This window comes from Cygnus atratus, chromosome 12 (genome assembly GCF_013377495.2).
Source record: "Cygnus atratus isolate AKBS03 ecotype Queensland, Australia chromosome 12, CAtr_DNAZoo_HiC_assembly, whole genome shotgun sequence".
Classification (NCBI taxonomy): Eukaryota; Metazoa; Chordata; class Aves; order Anseriformes; family Anatidae; genus Cygnus; species Cygnus atratus.
Window position 1 is genome coordinate 9,688,791 of NC_066373.1, and position 18,207 is coordinate 9,706,997.

At 33.9% G+C, this 18,207-nt stretch overlaps 1 protein-coding gene across 1 annotated transcript; it reads right to left on the reverse strand.

Moving 5' to 3' along the window:
* Nucleotides 1-2,476: 2,476 nt before the first annotated feature.
* On the reverse strand, nt 2,477-17,919 carry TERB1 (telomere repeat binding bouquet formation protein 1). Its single transcript, XM_035543643.2, has 20 exons — nt 17,842-17,919; nt 16,840-16,950; nt 16,515-16,643; nt 16,134-16,265; nt 15,564-15,624; nt 15,373-15,488; nt 15,100-15,222; nt 14,473-14,625; nt 13,432-13,563; nt 12,715-12,840; nt 11,615-11,778; nt 10,512-10,873; nt 8,939-9,000; nt 7,850-7,942; nt 6,425-6,595; nt 5,884-5,964; nt 4,341-4,454; nt 3,827-3,939; nt 3,053-3,259; nt 2,477-2,694 (listed from the first exon to the last, which is right to left on the reverse strand). Exons 1-20 carry the CDS (start codon nt 17,873-17,875, stop codon nt 2,665-2,667), a joined length of 2,514 nt encoding a protein of 837 aa, XP_035399536.1. The 5' UTR covers nt 17,876-17,919; the 3' UTR covers nt 2,477-2,664.
* Nucleotides 17,920-18,207: the final 288 nt, after the last annotated feature.

The window sequence follows — 18,207 nt, forward strand, 5'->3', positions numbered from 1 at the left end:
GGCTGCGCCCTGCCCGGCCCGGCGCTGCCCCACGCGGCCGCACAACCGCCCGCAGCCGCGGCCGCGACGCGATCAGGCGGCGCCCGGGCAGCCCCGGCAGCGCCTCCGCCCTGGGCGGTGCCTCCCGCGACGGGGGGCGGCCTTCGGCAGCGCCCTCTGGTGCCGGAGGGTGAAGGGGGACGGGGCCGAGATGAAAGGGGACGCGGCCAGAGCCAGAGCCCTGCCCGGGCTCCCGGTGACTTCGCGGTGTGCGGGGGTAGTGTGTGCAGTGTGAATATTCAAGCGATAGATGTAGGTAGAGGGCTGGAATAAAGCTCGAAGATTCCCACCCACCTTTGTGCATCCCTCCGATAAATTTTGTTCTTCTACTCGTGTTACAAAACAATTCCCACTTTTTTTTTTTTCTTCAAACATGCTTTCCCTCACGATTGGGCAGTGACCATCAGGCACTTGCACTTTTCAAAGCACTAGGTAGCATAAGAAGTCTACAAGTGACATGAATGTTTCTTATGCAACTATATTACTAATAACCATTTCGCGTGCATTTCAAAGCAGTTTATACAAGAAAATACAATTACCAAGAGTGTTCGGTCAATCACTGTCAGACAGATGAATCGACTTGCACAAATTCACACAACACGTCTCTACTCGCTTCCAGTCATGACTCTTCCTTTCTGGATCTTACAAGAACGATTTAATGATGCCTATTTCAGCAATTTTCATTATGAGAGAATTAAAGCAGCAGAGGAGATTGTGGGGATTTCAGCCTTGGAGATTTTCAGCACTTGACAAGGCACAGAGCACCCAGACTAACTTTGAAATTAGGCCTGCTCTAAGGAAGTTGGATTACTGACTCCAGAGGTCATTCACAACCTAAATTATTACCTATAATTAGGTAAATTGTCAATATTGTGATACTCTGATTACATCTGTTACTAAAGATGTACGTCTTCCATATTTTCTCCACTTCAAATATATTTAGGCCAGAATAATATGGATTACTAATACACATTCAGATACTACACGAAATAGAAGCTTGCCTGGACTAGCTTTCGAGTCCTTGGAAAGATACTTTGTGGAGTGCGTAACAGACCAAAATCTCCCTGATGTACACACCACTCCTTGGTATTACTTTTGGCTCAGGTTCTGCAAATATGTAGGCCAATATTTAATTACACCACTTGGAATAGCTCCATTCATAAACGTTTATAGGATTGGGCCTTTACAAAGATATGCCTTAAGGCATCTTTTATAGGTTCTTTAATATTTTAATAATATATATTTTAAAAAGTGCAACAGCTGAAAAACATTAAAAAACTATTTATTATATCATCAGCATCATCATTGGTGCAAGTCCTTCAGTTTCAGGTTATCTTGCATGCTTTTAAGCATTTAAGCTACATCATAGTAAAAGCCTACTGCAAATAAGATGCAATAAGATAATTTATTATGGAAAAAGTTTGGTTAACTAATTAGAACAGAAATACTAAGGTTATCACTGAAAAATCAAGTTATTAAGGCTTTCACTAAAGCTTTTTATAACCATTTTATATTTAGCAGAAACAGGGGTTCTGCTCATGCACTTATATAATACACAAAAAAATGTTCCACCATAAATAGAAATCAAATAATCAGTAGCTACACTCTATTTAGTTCACCACTTAAGTATTTTACATAGGTCCATGAATGTCATCCAAGAAATACTGCAGCTGAACCACACACTATCTTCTGTCTAGAAGTTCTGACAAGCTCTATATTTCAATTTATGAGAACCTATGTAAGATTTGCCTAGCGTATTCAGCAGTGCTCAAACATATATTTGGTGCTTTCTCTCATAGATATATCCTGCTTTACTCAGAATTATTTGCAAGCAAGAACTTAACAAAATTATAAAGCTTGTTCTACCAGTCCTCTCTCTCTGAAAGCATACAACCTTCTGTTCAGAAATACCTCTAGTATGTTGATTTTCTTGAACGTTTCCTATGACTTATATGTTCAAAATTAATAGTTATTAGCATTTATATTGTGAATGTTTCGATATCATTAGAAAGGTCTTTATGATCTTTGCAATCACTTAAACATTTCTGCTAACTGTAAGATTCTCCTAATTGTTGACCTGACTGCATAACCTCTTCTGGATGTCTGACAATGTATTCTATTTTTCTACACATACTGCACACCAAGTGCATAACAAAGTATCTTAGCTGCTGATTTCACCGATTAAAAGGGGAAAAAAAGTCAGAACATTAACACTTAGCAGTTTCTGGCATAAAATATTCATGAAAATATTCAATAAATCAAATAATTCAAAATATTCAATAAACCTTTTCTTGCAAATGGGATAAAATACATTGTAAAAAGATTCAAAGCAAATTAATTGTTACAAAATCAAAAGTTTAAGAATGTTAAATTCTTTTTTAAAAAAGTAACTTTTATTGGTAAAGACTATTTTAGTAGCTATTTTAGTTTTGTTTTTTTAATAATTACATTTAAGTGAAATTTGCAAAGCATAACAATTTCTGTAAATGAATGTTAGCAGTGAAAAACATGAGTTCAAACCAATCTAAATTCTCAAAAGGCTTGTATCATTGTGGTAATACCTCTCTGTTAATAAAGCTGTTCTTCAACTTTCCGCATCAAAATCGAAAATATTCTTGAAAGATGTTATTGATGACTTTTGCTTTTTTCCTGCCTCTATAAGATAGTATATACAAAAAACGTCATGACCAATGTTGACACAGAACACTACACAATTTTAGAAAAAATTTCAGTAGAAAAATGGTTGCCACTAAACAGTCCCACATTTACCCAGAACACAGCAAAAAATGCTATCTGATCCATCCATTAACAGCATCTCTAAATTACATTGGAGACCATTCAAATCCTTAGCATGCAAAACATTGAAATGGCACAAAGACCAACCCCACAGGTTGCAAATTCTAACATCCTATATGTTGTTTTTTTTTTTTGACAGTCAAATCAGCGTGAAAAGATTAGAAATGACCTGGTAGTATATATGATTAGTAGAAAACTAAACTTTAGTTACTTGCACCTGCAACTTGTAGTATTTGCTGGAAAGATCAACGTTTGTCCGTCCTTTCTGAAATGGATAGGACCACAAAATCAAATTCCAGTGATGACCCATTTCTTTTACTCCAGTTAAAAGATAATTAATTTCTTCATCTGTGAAATCTTTTCGGATTCTTCTTTTCTTGTTTAAAGTTCTCATGTTTATATCCAGGGAGCCTCTCTCATTGTTCTGTGAGTATTTATTTTGATGTAATTAAAAAATATGTAAATTTACACAGTATTTCACATTCAGAAGCAATGCATTATTACTAGTGATGCAACCTTAACTAGTTCTGAAGAAACAATCGCCTTGTCATGATAATGATGGTTCTTCAATATATTATGTTCAGCCATTTCTTCAGTCACCCACTTAATGAAATACAGTATTTTTCTATGACATTGACACATTTATTTCTGTTGTGTCTACCTAACTTCCACCCTCAGTATCTGTTTTCTAGTCAGAACAGCTATGCCTTTAGTTTTCTACTATTTCTATACTGTAGAAATTTTCATAAGTACAAGAAAAAAGTATACCTCCATATCCACTAACTTGAAAGGGCAAACAGTAGAAAAATGCTTAACTTCTTTCAGGGACAAATCACTATGAAGTAGAATCAGCAGAGGAGGAGATGTTTTTATTATGGTTCACTTTGTTACTGGGGTCCTGTTAAGGGTGACTTCAAAAGAAAATATGCAATACACACTAATGTTACATTTATAAATATGTGAGCGTATGAGTAGGCTTCGCATAACTAACCTCATCTTCGTCAAGTGAATATATACAATTTTCTTTTAACTGTTGACATTTCTGGCAGTGCTTTTCTTTCACACATTGTCTCTTCAAGTTAGCATCCTGGTTTTTTTGGAAAGCTATGAAATTATGAACAAGGCCACCTCTTAGTTACTCTGAACTAACCGAGCTCTACTGTAAAACTGAATGTAGTGTTGTAAAAGAACATTTATTCTAATGAACATGAATACATAAATGTTGCTTTATTAGTAATATCTAATTTTCATTAGATCTTTTTCCAGTCATTGTCATTAACGTGTCAGGATTATTTAGGTACTGGAAGCAACTCGCAAATAATAGGATTTAACCCAAAATAAACCCCAATAATACTATGACTGAAGGTACAAGAATGACTATTTAAATTCTCAGCTATTTGTCTCTAGTAGAAAGCTTGGATGCCTTTTTCAATGCCCTGAGCTAAAGGTAAAAATTGATCTTTAAGTTACTCTTGTTACAGTATTAATTTTCTGGTAATACTCACACTTTTCATATGTTGGTAGCAAGTTATATTCTTCAGGTAACTGAGTATTTTTATCATGTTCATCTCTATGGGAAGTGTCAGATTTGTTTTTTCTAATCGGAGTCAAAAGAATACCTAAAAAAAAATAAAAGATTTTGTCTTTTTCTTGAACGAAAAAAAAACACACAAAACACAGGTAACATTTTAGGAACTAAAATTTATGACAAGACCATCTTTTGAGCCATACTACCATCTGAAAGACTGAAAAATCCAGTTAAGTTCAGAAAATATTTACTTGCTAAAGGTAATATATTAGTGTAATGAGTTATTGAGATGAAATAATCATCTTTTCTTTTTAATAAAAGTTTTTAAACTTCCATGGCTATCATAGCCAAATTAGTTTCTGAATATGATTTTAAATATATATACATATATATATATATATATACACACATGCATCTACTAGCTGTTACCAGAAATTAATTATATAATGATGTAAACAAGGTTTTTGGAAATAGCACACTAAAAATAAATTCCTGACTGGTGGGCTGATTTTTCAGAATAGAATGTTTTTTTTAAAGTAATATTAATGTTCAAGAATTTAAGTACTGATTTTGAGAGCTTCTTCAGCCTGCTTTAAAATTCCTTGTCAGTCCTAAGTAACGGTATGGGTCACTAGTTGATGAATGTATTATTTTGACTGCAGTCGGAGCTCTGCAGGATGTACCCAAAATCACCACATTGTGAAGAAAATTCCTTGTGAATTATGCAAAAAATAGATATATTTGCGGAGTGAAGAAAAGAGTTCAAATTATAACCAACTTTTTCAATATACCATAGAATAAAATATTTTAAAAGATACATATTCCACTATTTACAAATGGACAGTTGTGCATTATAGACATTACCATTTTTTTTTAGGGGCAACTGATGCTTTTGTAAGCACAGGGTTCTGAAATTGTACTGCGGAGGCTGATAGAGCTAATATTCACTTTCCCATCTCAATTTGTCAGTAATGTCTTACTCAACAACTCAGTATACAGAACAGGTAAACAAACCTCCTTAATTTTCTGATAGGTTACTTCCAGACACTTGCTCTAGTATTGTTATGTATTTCAAGTCTACTTTTAGCTATTTAGCGCTCAGAAACCCAAGCCCTTAGCAGAACTCCAAGAAGGAACAGAAACAGAAATAGGACAACACAGCTATAGCGCTGAATCTAGGTGCAGCTGAATGATGCTGAATCTAGGAACAAGCAGCTGCACTGTGATCTGATCCTGACTACACCTCTACATTTTTAAAATTAAGGCTACAAAACTGAAAAATAGCAGATGGCATGGAAGTAACCCTAGCAGGACTCAATGCAAGTGCCAGATAACTTAATTGTAAAGTAGTATGTGTAACAATTTTATGACTATAAATTATGCATTCTCTGACAGATTGTTGACAGAATCCACATACAATATCATAATTCTTTATCCACAGGCTCTCATGGTGAAACCCTGCAATAAGATTACTCAGATAATAAGTGCTTTTTGCATTAATTTCCAAACTAAGGCCTTACTTTGGAAATTATCCTTTTTGCTCTTAAAAGTTGATGTCTCTGTATGCGATTTTCCTTTCTTTATTGGGGTCAGCAGTATTTCTAAAAAGTATAAGATAGAGACCATTAAAAATGCCAGCAGACAGTAACTGTTTAATTACTTTTAAAAATTGCCTCTGTTAAACCAGAAAAATAAAAGATGCTTTTAAATAAGATGAATGCTCTTCTTATTGATCAATAATTGTAAGCCTCTTTTCATCCATGAGCATGTAATATTGGAATGAAACAAGCTTGTGGTAAAGGTCATCCATTCACACTTATTGCAACTTTATATATTCCCTTCTATTAATATTTGACTAACTGTGGCAAACAGGAGAGTTTTTGTCAAAGATTCAACACCACTGACAAGAAGTACACCAGATCCTCCAAAAAAGTGGCTAGTTCCAATCTCACTTAGTACAAATCATTGACAAATCATATAAAGTGAGTAGGATATCAGAATAAGAATTTGTTAAAACAAGTTACTAAACAGTTACTAAAAAAAAAACACAAAATAAATTACTCTCATAAGCTGCATATCTACTGTTATTAGAAACAGGCAACTTCTTAAGTTCCTTTTTATATCTTTCTTCAGCTTCCAGAATGACTTTGTGATGATAGCATAGGTATGGACAACTTCGCAGCATCTTGCTAAAAGTTTTACTATTGAATGACAGACCTGCTGTTGTACAACCTGGAAAAAAAAATAGGGCATTATAGAAACAGTAAGCATAACTGCTATAGCAGCCATCATAAAATCCATCATGTTGCTATGATCTACAATTCAACCTCCAATTTTTCATATACATATGTTAAAAGAGGTTATTTATTTCTGTATCTTCTTGAAAATACTTATTTCTTGTTTTGTGCTTGCTCTCTAAATTTGTTTTCGATGTGACCTATGGAACCAAATTATAATGCACTTCAACTCTAGAATTACTAAATTAGGCACATATCCTCTACAGAAGTAAAAATATTGATGGGATGGGAAGAAAGGGCCCCTGTTCCCTTTGCACTGAAAGAACGATTTCTGCAGGAGCTAAAACATAAAACATGTCTTTGCTTTACTTTGAAACTTTGTGTTGTGACAGCTATCTGCATTAACCTGAATAACTGATAAGCCTAACTTATGTATGAATTCCCTCACAGGAAGCCTTCTGATTTGTTTCTGAGGTCATAACCTATGCTAATATATGGTTTAGTAATTCTTAAGTGTTCTCACTGTTAGTTATGGCAGCTGAAACCGAACTTCTGTGAAAAATTTGAAGGGCACAGGTACATCTCTGCAATATTCTAGCCTAAGATAAAGCACTGCTGAAACTCAGGTTGAAACTACTTGAACAACTTGATTTCATATGCCCACATGATATTTGACGGTGGACTATGGATCCATTTTAAAAAGACCATACAGATTCCACTTATAAATGCTGAGTAGCAGAGGCATTTTCATAACCTACTGATGAACTATGTTCAGGAAGGAAAATACAGAGGAACTGTGGGATGCAGTCATGGACTGCTGTGAAAGCCTCTCTGTATTTAAGAGCAGTAAGGCAGAGAAAACAGAAGGGCTTCATAAGAGTTAGGAAGCTTAGCAAGGTGAATACATAAGGGATTTGAGCAGGGCTTCATTTTTTTTCCTCTGAGGAGGCAAAGACCAGCTCTTAAGTATTTCTGTAACTACTGAGCGTTTTTTTAAGCTGTTGTACATTGTTTCTTAGTAAAGCCACCTTTAGTAAAGATCCACAAATCAAGATCAGAATATGTAAGGTTTATGTCAACATTTCTTTTATTTTAGGAGCAGAGAAAGGAAAGGAAGCAGTTAAGGATTAGAGAACAGGTAATCCAACATAAGTGTTAAGATTTCTGTAATGTCAGGTTCACTTACTGATTTGGTGTCTCTTCAATGCTTCTTTTATGAATTTAGGAAACAAAGACCTAAGATATTTACCTAAACACCTTAAATCTGTCATTTTAAGGGATGCAGTTGTAGTCAAGGTACTTTTTTCTTCCTTGGTTATCTCTGATGAGAATGAATGGTGGTCTAAATAAGGAAGAAAAAAAATGCTAGGAAGAAAATGCAAGCTATCATTTGCTAGGGGAATCATGCATCAGCATACCTATATTCAATTCTATTTTCAATTTATAGATTAGGAAAGTTGAATTCACGTAACAGCAGAAAATCCAAATGAAATTTCCTGAAGTTCTCTGAATGGAGAGTATTTATGTTTACATAAATCCAGAATTATGTATAATTCAATGCTTAGTTTTTATTTACTTTCCTAATGAAGCGTATCACTTCAACTTGAACACAGCAAAATAACCCTGTAAACTTACATTGCTTAAATAAGTTCTGTGAACATGATCTTTATTTAGAATCAGATACTCGAAGTGTGATGTACTGGAATACTACTTGTTTTACATTTAAATAATTATTTGTGAAAAACAGCTTTGTCCCTTGTAAAGCTACCATTCTGGCAAACACTAAACTAATGAGTGATTTTGTAAATTAATTGGAGACTAAATTATGAGCAAAAATTTGATTGACCATATTCCAATTCTGAAATAAATACACATATAAAGAAAATCAATGCAAACCTGAAGAACTCTTATTCTACCACCATCCACACACACTCAAAATGTAGGAACATCTTCAGGCAAAAGTCAGTCTCACAGGTAGGTTCTATCCCCACACTTAAAAGTACAGTACAAAACCAGTAGCCTTGCACGTGTTCTATTTAAGGGCTTCAATTGTTCAGTATGGATTGCATTCAGACTTAATTTAAAACATTTATCTGTAAGACATTCAGTTGAATAGTTTAAAAAAAGCTAAAAAAATCTTACAAGAAAAAAGAACATTCTAGATAAGGTTGTATATAACATAAAATTCCAGAATTATTCAGTTAAAGAATATTACAAATAATTTATTTTGTCATCTAACTTAAAAATGATAAAAAAGTAGTGATAAAAGTGAACAAAACTAATTAAAATAATTAAGAACAAAATTATCTAAAACAGGAATATGATTAGCTATTTGTACCTGATGTGCACGCCTGTTTCATATTTCTAACAGTCTTTGCTGGTTGTTTAAATGAGCCTTTCCTTGAAAGATTAACAACGTGAACAAATTTTATATCAAGTTTCAAAACATACATTTAATTGTAAATTAATACACACATTCCAAAATACAGAACAAAAAACACATTACATATACAAAAGATAAAATTCTTAAAAAAAATGGTATTTATCCCAAGTTCCTGAGCTAGAAGTATCCAGCATGACACTATCATCTTAGAAATTTATTTACCAAATATGTGTGATTAGCATTCCTTGCAGTGCTATGCAGCATGTTTGTTCCAGCATTCGGAACACAGTACTTTCCTGGCATTCGCTGCTTTCCAGAATCATTTCCAATTCCAGTTTATATCAGAGCTACTCAGTACACATTAAACTTCCAAAGAAGTGTTCAGAATACTGTAACTTTTACCAGGTGTGGCAATTGCTCTAAAAGGTAATTTGTCATCTTCTCTTCTTACACTGAGTATCTTTTATGCAACCAACACATTCCTATGATACCATGATCATGCATTTTTCAGCATCATTAACTACCTTTGAATGCTGCAGAAGCAAGGAGCCTAATCCATGGTCGTGCTCAGGTAACTCTTGTTTTTACACATACACACATGCAAGGAAAGCGCTTTTTCCACAAGATGTATTTACTGATAATTTTGTGCTTCAAAGGTCAGAACAACAAACCAAAAAAAGCTAGAATTTAGAAGTAGAATTTAACTGAAAATACCATGGAAAATATACTAGGCCCTTGATAATTTCTGTGCTAGCTGCAAAGTCACAATATAATACATGCTAGCAAGCTGTATAGGACCACGGTCCAGCCAGCCACATAAAGGAAGCACAACAAAAATGTGGAACAAAAAAAAAATCATAGTTTTGTTCATATTCCCACTGCCTGTCTCAGAGGACATTTCTATGTAAATGCAAGACAATGGAATCTACACTTATTCTTGCAGGTTGCCTATAATTCACTTTTTGTTTATCAGTAAGAAAGATAACCATAGGAAGCAAAAGAGGAAAATAAGCATTTGTGTGAGATAGGTGCATAAAGCAAGAGAACAGTAAATGACTGTATTTTTCTTCCCATGCAGTGAACGAACTGAATATAAAAGAAGAGAAACATGGCCAAAAGCTTTTTTTTTTTCCTTCTTCATAGGAACTACAATTTGAATTCTTGCAGAGCAGTTCTATAACTGCTGTTTTCCTTTTAAGTGCACATTACATAAGTATTTAGGGTTCGGTTTCATCCAAGCCAATGGGTCAAATCCTAATCTTCTAAATCAGTGTGAATTTGAAGGCAGAAGATGCTTTCTCATCACTATGTTCAAGACCACAGAACATGGCTTGTCACAGGCTCTCTATACAAATCATCAGAAGCCTACCATTAACAGGGAAAAATATATAAACAGTGACACTGTAGTGTCTATAACATCTAGTACAAATGCATAGCTAGTAACCAATAATTGAAAAGGCTGACATTCAATTCAGAAGTTACTAATGAAAAACAACTTACTATTTCTGCTTAGATGCAAGATACTTACTGTACTTGAAGAACAGACTGCCTTTTTTCACCACCTTTCTTTTCACTCGACTTACGATGACTTTGAAGTACACTGTCTGTCTGCACTTCACAAACTGGCCGTGGAATATCATTCTGTTCACTTTTTCTAGTAGAAGTGTTTACTGGATTCATAGCATTCACTGTTTCATTTTTCAGGGGAGAATTCACAGCTAGAGCAAGAACCGGACCATCCAAATTAGACGTTAATCGTGGATAACGTATTTCTTTATGTGTTCTTTCTATATATGTTTCTGGACCACTAGGATTCACTTTGGGGTATTTTGATGCTTCAACACTGTTTTCTGAAGGTCTATCAACAAATACTCTTCCTTGCACTCTTTCCTGTATTGAAAAATATTAGTAACTATATGAGCTCTTAAAAAACACAAAAACAACTAAGTAAATCTAATAAGAAGATTAACTAGGATAGATCAATCTAATCCCTGAATGAATTGAAAACCGACAAAACAGCAAGGCTATCAAAGGTGTCAAAGGGTTATTAAGTGATAGTTCCAGACTGAAGCAATGGATGTGCTACTAATACAGAACACTTGGTAAATTTTAATTAACTGAAGATCCAGACAAATAACACAACATTTGCTATTCCACACCCAGAGATACCCTCCAGTTATACAGCACAAGCAAAATAATGTAATAACAAAACTGTATTTCAGTTTACATTCACATGTATGCATTAGCTATCCTGTCACAGCTGTACAGTCATGGATATTCCGTGCTTGTGAATATTAAACTATAAATTTAAGCAATTGGCAATTAAAATAAAATCCAACTCCTGTTTTTCCAACCTAAATGATCTCAACTTTGTAGAAAATCTATTCTTCTAATAAACTAAAATGCTTCATGAAGTTCAGATGCCCTCTTTTTCTGACTGCACTCAATACTTCTAACTTTGTATGATAGACAATAATGGCAAAAAACACAGGTTGTAGTTTCTCATACATCCCATATCTTCCCTACTTTTCTAGCTCACACTAGAAATTATCTTAAGGGTTTACACCCTATTGCTCCCTAGACTCTGAGAAGATGTGCTTAGTTTTACCCTACTTTGGTAAACATGCCAACCTCATCATGTTCTTTTTCAATCAATTTTATTCTGTGTAAAATTTCTTTTGCTTTCTTCCAGTAGTCCTGTAGACTTCTTTCTCTGATTTGCATGTCTGCTTCCAACTCATCTGCATTCTTCTCATTTAATGAACTCTCATTGATTTTCAGGGACAATTGTTCAGCTTTATAAAACATAAAGTTAATATTCCAAATTTTAATCACTGAATACTTTAATATTTATTATATTTTAGTATTCTGAGGGAGTGACCCCCCGTAATTAATAACGCAAAATATAACATCCTGCTAATCTAAATTTATACATACACATTCATACACTTCAAAGATAAACTGCAATTACAAGAAGCAAGTGCAGCGTTTCCATTAAGTAATCACTGAGCTTGCAACTACAGTTGTTACAACCTGTTTATAAAATTATGTTTTGTTCTAAATCACTTTATTCAGGACAGCTCCTTCACCAGTATGGCTTTTAAAAATAAAACACCTCCGTATCAATGGAGGCTGAAAAGTACCATATTCCCTCAGTTGTACACTTAAACAAAACTCTCAGATACACTTTTAGTGCAAAAATCTAGATACATGCTTTTTACTGATTAGCATTGCATAATACCTTCAGTGCTATAGGACCTGAAGGACAAGGTGTCTTTCTGCTTCATGGGTAGTATTACACAATTAAAAAACATTAAACAGGATGCTTCAAAATATACCCTACTTTAAAATTAAAGTTCACTATTTTTAATATGGTAAAATAATAGTAGCCATGGTGATTACAGGCCTGATTATCCATTGGTTTAGTCTCTAAATGTACAGTGGTACATACCCATGAACAGAGTACTAACAGGGTATGAGATTATAATATTTTGTACATTGTTTATAGACTGAAAGGGTTTTATGAATTGGACCTAGATATATAGGTTACACAAATGCTTTATTGCAACACCATTGAAGTTTTTACCTTTTTTCTGTCTTCACTGCAGAAAATAATCATCTTTGAGTACACAGAATTACAAAGCTGCTACAGTTAAAAATCAGTTAGAAAGTCAAGAAAACTTAAATATGGAACTCATCTCTCATTTTAAAAGCAGGAACAGTAAGCTTACTCATTTGTTTGCAGTTTTGCAGCACAAAAGTAGCAGCTTTGTTTAGTTCCTCATCTTGAGACTCAGTTAGTACCTGAATCATAAGTGGAAGACCATTGTTCTTAAGCAGTTCATATTGATTTTCTTCTAAAATAGAAAGTTGTAAAAGAAAATAAGTTATTGGTAACCTCATACACACTTAATCTGAAGTAATTTTAGAAGCTTTAATACCAGTAACTTCTAGGGAAATTCTGGAAAAGAAAAAAAAACACCATTATTATGGATTCAAATATGCTGTAATGACCCTACTAACCAGGCTGCAGCAGAAGTGCTCTAGATCACACAGGATGATTTGACCGTAGTTCAAATCTATTGCAAGAAACCTGAGGAAGGACCAAGCCAAACTACACGAGTCAAAAATGTAAGCACTACTCAGCATCAACTAAAACAGCAGCCTAAAATTTTATTGTGATCTCATTTGCAGTCTATATTCATAAAATTGACAACTTGATAAAAATAGTTTTGTCATCTAAATTTAATAAAAGCAAAGGAACCCACAAAAAAAGAAATTATTTTGTCAGTGTTGATGTTTTAAGATGTTTTTTTCCTGCATATTAAGTTACACTACTTAAAAGAACATTCCCTCACATTTCAAAACCTTGATCAAATGTCAATATTGAAGTAATGTATGAGAATTTAGCTAAAAAAAACAAGGTAGAAAGAAAAAAAAATTCTTACCACAAACCTCAGTACAATGTCCAATTGTTAGAATAATACTAATTTTTTCTCCTGTATCCAAAGTGTCATTAGACAGCAGGTTCAGTAGCTCTGACACAGTGTGATACTTCACCAAAGCACCACCCATGGCAGCTATTATGTTAAAAACAAGTTGAAGAAAAATGAACTAGACAATAAGTATATAGACACCATTCAAGTCTGAAATTATTATTTATTTATTTTTTAAGAGAACTCTCTATAGAAACTTGGGACTCTAAAAAAAGCCTTGGGACTGCGCAAACTCTCGTTTCTCATTTTTCATTTCTACACTTCAAATGGCCACACCTCTACTGGTGTAGTAATACTACCCATGCCATTCCCCATATCCAACACTGCCTTTTCCCCCAAATTGTACTCTAGAGTTGTGGTAGACCTGACAAACAAGGACTTTGCAATGTGCAAGTTGTGTAGACCTCTGCTGAGTTTTCTCACATCCTTCATCAGTTCCAGAACACATTAAAAGAGTAGAGTAAGGTTTGATTCAGGGTATCTGCCATAACAAGAGCTAGGAACATTCCTGGTAAAGAGGGCAAACTCTTCCTGAAACTGGGAACAGCACTGCTAGTGCACGCATACTCCTAAAGCTTACAAAGCTTATTAGCCTACAGGACAAGCCTACAGAAGCACAACTCTAACTCCAGAATCCAAACTTACTGCCATGCCTAGTTCTCAGCTTTACTTACAGAAAAATAGCACCAGTAACTTCCTTTTAAATTTTAGTACGGTTTAAATTTCAGTAAGTTTATTTTAGCAACAATAGCAAAGTAATCCACCTCAGGTTAACTGAATCATTCAAAATACAAGTCTGAATCTTAAAGATTTTGCAATACAAACTGGATCTGTGTGTGTATATATATGTATACATACATACATATATATATACACATATGTAAACTAATGGCCTTTTAGCATCCATTCCTAACACTTTTCCACCAAAACCAGACTTTAAAAAAATGCATTTTAGAATTATCAGAAATAAGTGGCAGTGGTCTTTCCACTCACAGTCATTAGCAATGCAGGCATCCAGAGTCTTTGTTACTACTACTGCAAGTTTTGTGCTGGAGTGACTCATACAGGAATCATGCATCAACTTGATGAGAACTTTAGCTAAGGTATCCAGTCCTCCAACAGAAACAAAGTATTTCTGCACAGTGGCTTAGTAAGAGAAAAAAAAAAAGTTTTTAAATTGTTTTAACATTTTTTACACTCACCACAATTTATCTGTGCACATATTAATCACTTCCCTTCCATCCATACAAAGAAACTGAAGTTGGATATATATCAATCTTGAGAAATTGTTCTAATTGTTTTTTTAAGATAGTTACAGAAAAAATATGGATCTGACACATGCGTATAAATGTTTTCAGAAATGTAGTAATGAAATATTTTCAAACTACTTCTAATCAAAAAAGCTCCCAAATAGTTTTTACCAACCTCAGTAATTACAGCCAATGAGGCTGTTTGTGTTCATAACCACAAACCAGGGGAATGGAGATAGTCGAATCTAATTTTCAGTATAAAAGTTGCAAAAACAGTAAATGTAGTGATTGACAAAAAGAAGAAATCAAACATATAAGTATAAAATGAAACTTACAAAAGAAAACCGTTTAAAGCTTCAGCTGTACTTACAGTTATTTGCAACTGTGAGGCCAACAAACGAACAAATAGGACGAACTATCTCAGGCTCTGTGCAACTTTCTAGCCATTCTTTTGCATATGGAAAAACTGCACAGCAAATGCTTTGATTATCTTCTGGGAAAATAAAAACAAATAACCCCAAGTCCAAACATAATTTGGCAAAGTATCACAGTGAAACTTCAGTTGAACAATAAACATGAACAGAACTTACCACTTTGGAGAAACACTTTAAACATTTTTCACAATTTTAACAGCAACACTTACCGTTCTGAGGATTGTTAACGCAGGCACAGAGAGTACTGCAGACTGAAGACCACAGTTGATAGCACTGATAAGTATTTTCATCTGACAGATTCATCTCAGATGTGGAAAGAGTTGTTCTGTTCAGGAAAAACAAAGCAAACAGGTCCTAAATATTCTATCATTTTTCTGTTTGAACAGCAACTGTTTGTTACCTGAATAACTGTAGCAGAAGACCAATGCAGCCTGTTTCTCTGACGTAAGTTTGCCCATATTCTAAAAAAGAAGACATACCAGACTCAGAAGACACATGCAACTTGAAACAAAATCCTGATGCCAAGTTTAATTTATATATTTCCATTGTATTTCCATTTCCTAAGCAGATATGCCCCACCCCCCCCCCCCCCCGAAAATGACAGAAGAACATTGGCAAAAGTGTTTTATTTTTCTCTGTGTCTAACTTTTTCAGAAGACTTTTGTCAGAAACTCCTGGTTTGCATATTATGTTGTTAGAATGAAAATACTTTCTGCTACTTAGAAAATCCCAGTAAGCAATTACTTACTTATATTTACTTCACTGACAGTGAAGACCTTAGAGGTCTTTTTCCAACCTAAGTGATTCTATACTTCAGTTTCATTGACATGCTATGATTCATCTTTTTAAGTTAACCTCACAAAAGCATTACTCATTGAGTGTTCCAAATTTCCGTAACGTAGATTGGCAAACAGAAAAAAGGAAACCATAAGTAAAAAATTGGTGTTATAACACAGAAGAAAACACTTACTGTTATTTGAAACCAGTACTAAGATGACATAAACAGACATTCTTTTCAAGTTCACACCAGAATCCTTATTAATTAAAAATAAAATGAGGTCCTCAAACAATGCAGAAGTACATAAAGATTGTTGACAGTAAACTGAAACCAGAAAATAAAAACCATTAAGTCCTAAAGCAAGCCTTTTTTTTAAAAAAAATATCTTAAATTAGTTTGATAACATAGTAAATGAAGACTTAGTTTTATCTAAGACATTGTGAGGGCCTATAAAGGGACTTAGGGCTGATTTTTGATGGGAAAAATAATGAAGAAAAAAATGGAGAAAAAGAACAAGCAAAGGTATAATATGACCATGAGTAACTCAGAAATATACATAATAGTATTTATTACCATTACTCTCCATTATAATTCCTAACGTAAATAAAGCTGCTTCCTTTACTATGCAATGGACACTTGACTTTGCAAGATCATTTATAAACCTCAAACCACCAATTTCTCGAAAATATTCACTTGCTTCACCTACAACAAACAGAAAGCAAAGAATAAAAATTAAAATTTTGCTTTTGTTTCTGTGTAAAATGAAAATCTTAAGATTTTATACCCTGTCAAATCTTACATCTTTTAGCTAACTTATTTTCTCCCCGCATTGACAGTTTCTTAACATACACTGTGAACATAAATGGTTATGTTTTTTTGAAGGGAAAATGATTCTTACTGTTTTGTTGACAAATTGAATAAATAGTGATCAAAGCCTCTTTCTGAGATAAAGGGCAGTCCATCTGGTATTTAAGGCATTCAAGCAGTAAGTTCAGATCTGTTTTCATATCTAAGAGTAAACAAAAAAAGCTTCACATGAAGTGTTATCTTTTCTTTATACAAATTCATTTAGCGTTACATTAAACCAGCTCTAAAATGTACCATGGATATGTATTTTAAAGAAAAAAAAGCAAGCAGAGCTACACCACTTTTGTCCATCTATAAATAACAAAAGTACTTAACCCAAAGTTAACTATTTGAGCATGATTTGCTTCACTAAAGTAACAGTCCCATGTTAATATTTCTGGCTTTTAACTACTGTCAGTATATGTTATAAATGTCAATAATATTTAGCAATTTATATCACACTTACCAAGTTCTCCAATTGCAAATTACATTACGTCTATTTAACAAATAATATAGAACTATGAACGTCTGAGTGAATTAGGAACAGAATCCAGTGGAGGATTAGGCTAAATGCCAAGGCTTGCAATATGGCATTTATTTAAACAAGACTGAATCACTTACCTCAACCGTCAGCATCTTGAACCAGGTCATTATGTCAGGAAGTTAATACAAAGCATTTGGGGGTGCACCTACATACAATCTTAAGTAGATAAATGACTATAGAAATCTGTTTCTTGTATTTTTGATGTAATAAAAAGACTTATTAGATAATTATTTCTTAACTTGACAAGAACAGATATCGTATTTTTCAAATACTTTAGGTTTTGTGTTTCTTAAAGAAATTAAATAGAAAAAATGTGTAAATATTAGCAGAAAAAGGTGAGTATGTGGTGGCATTATTTACTGTTTGAATAAGGCAAGAATCCAAAAATTTGTCAACAAGGAAAAAGAACATTTCCCCAATAGTTCACCCTCCTACAACTGACTTATCACAATCTACTAAAACTTTGTAAAATAGATTCAAATAAATGACAAATATTTTCAGGTATCTTACCACACAGTGTTTTCTGCACGTTTCGATTTTCCATTTTAGGTTGTACCCCTGTTCTTGTTCTACAATGGCAAGGAAAAAGCATTTGCTTTTTGTTTAGATCAGCAGTTTCCATAACATATGGAATATAAGTTACATATGGAATATAAGTTAAATATTTTTTCTTAAATTACACCCTTTAACAGCTTTCAAGTTTTACATTATTACCTGACACACAAACAATTTAATATAGCCTTGCATGTTGAAGGTTTCCTTTGGAAGTATCCTGTTTTATAGTGATGCTACTTATAGTTGCGGTATGTCAGCAGCTTTGAAAGTTAACATTTTACAAAAATAAAGTGATTCCATGCTGCCATTGTGGGTCACCAC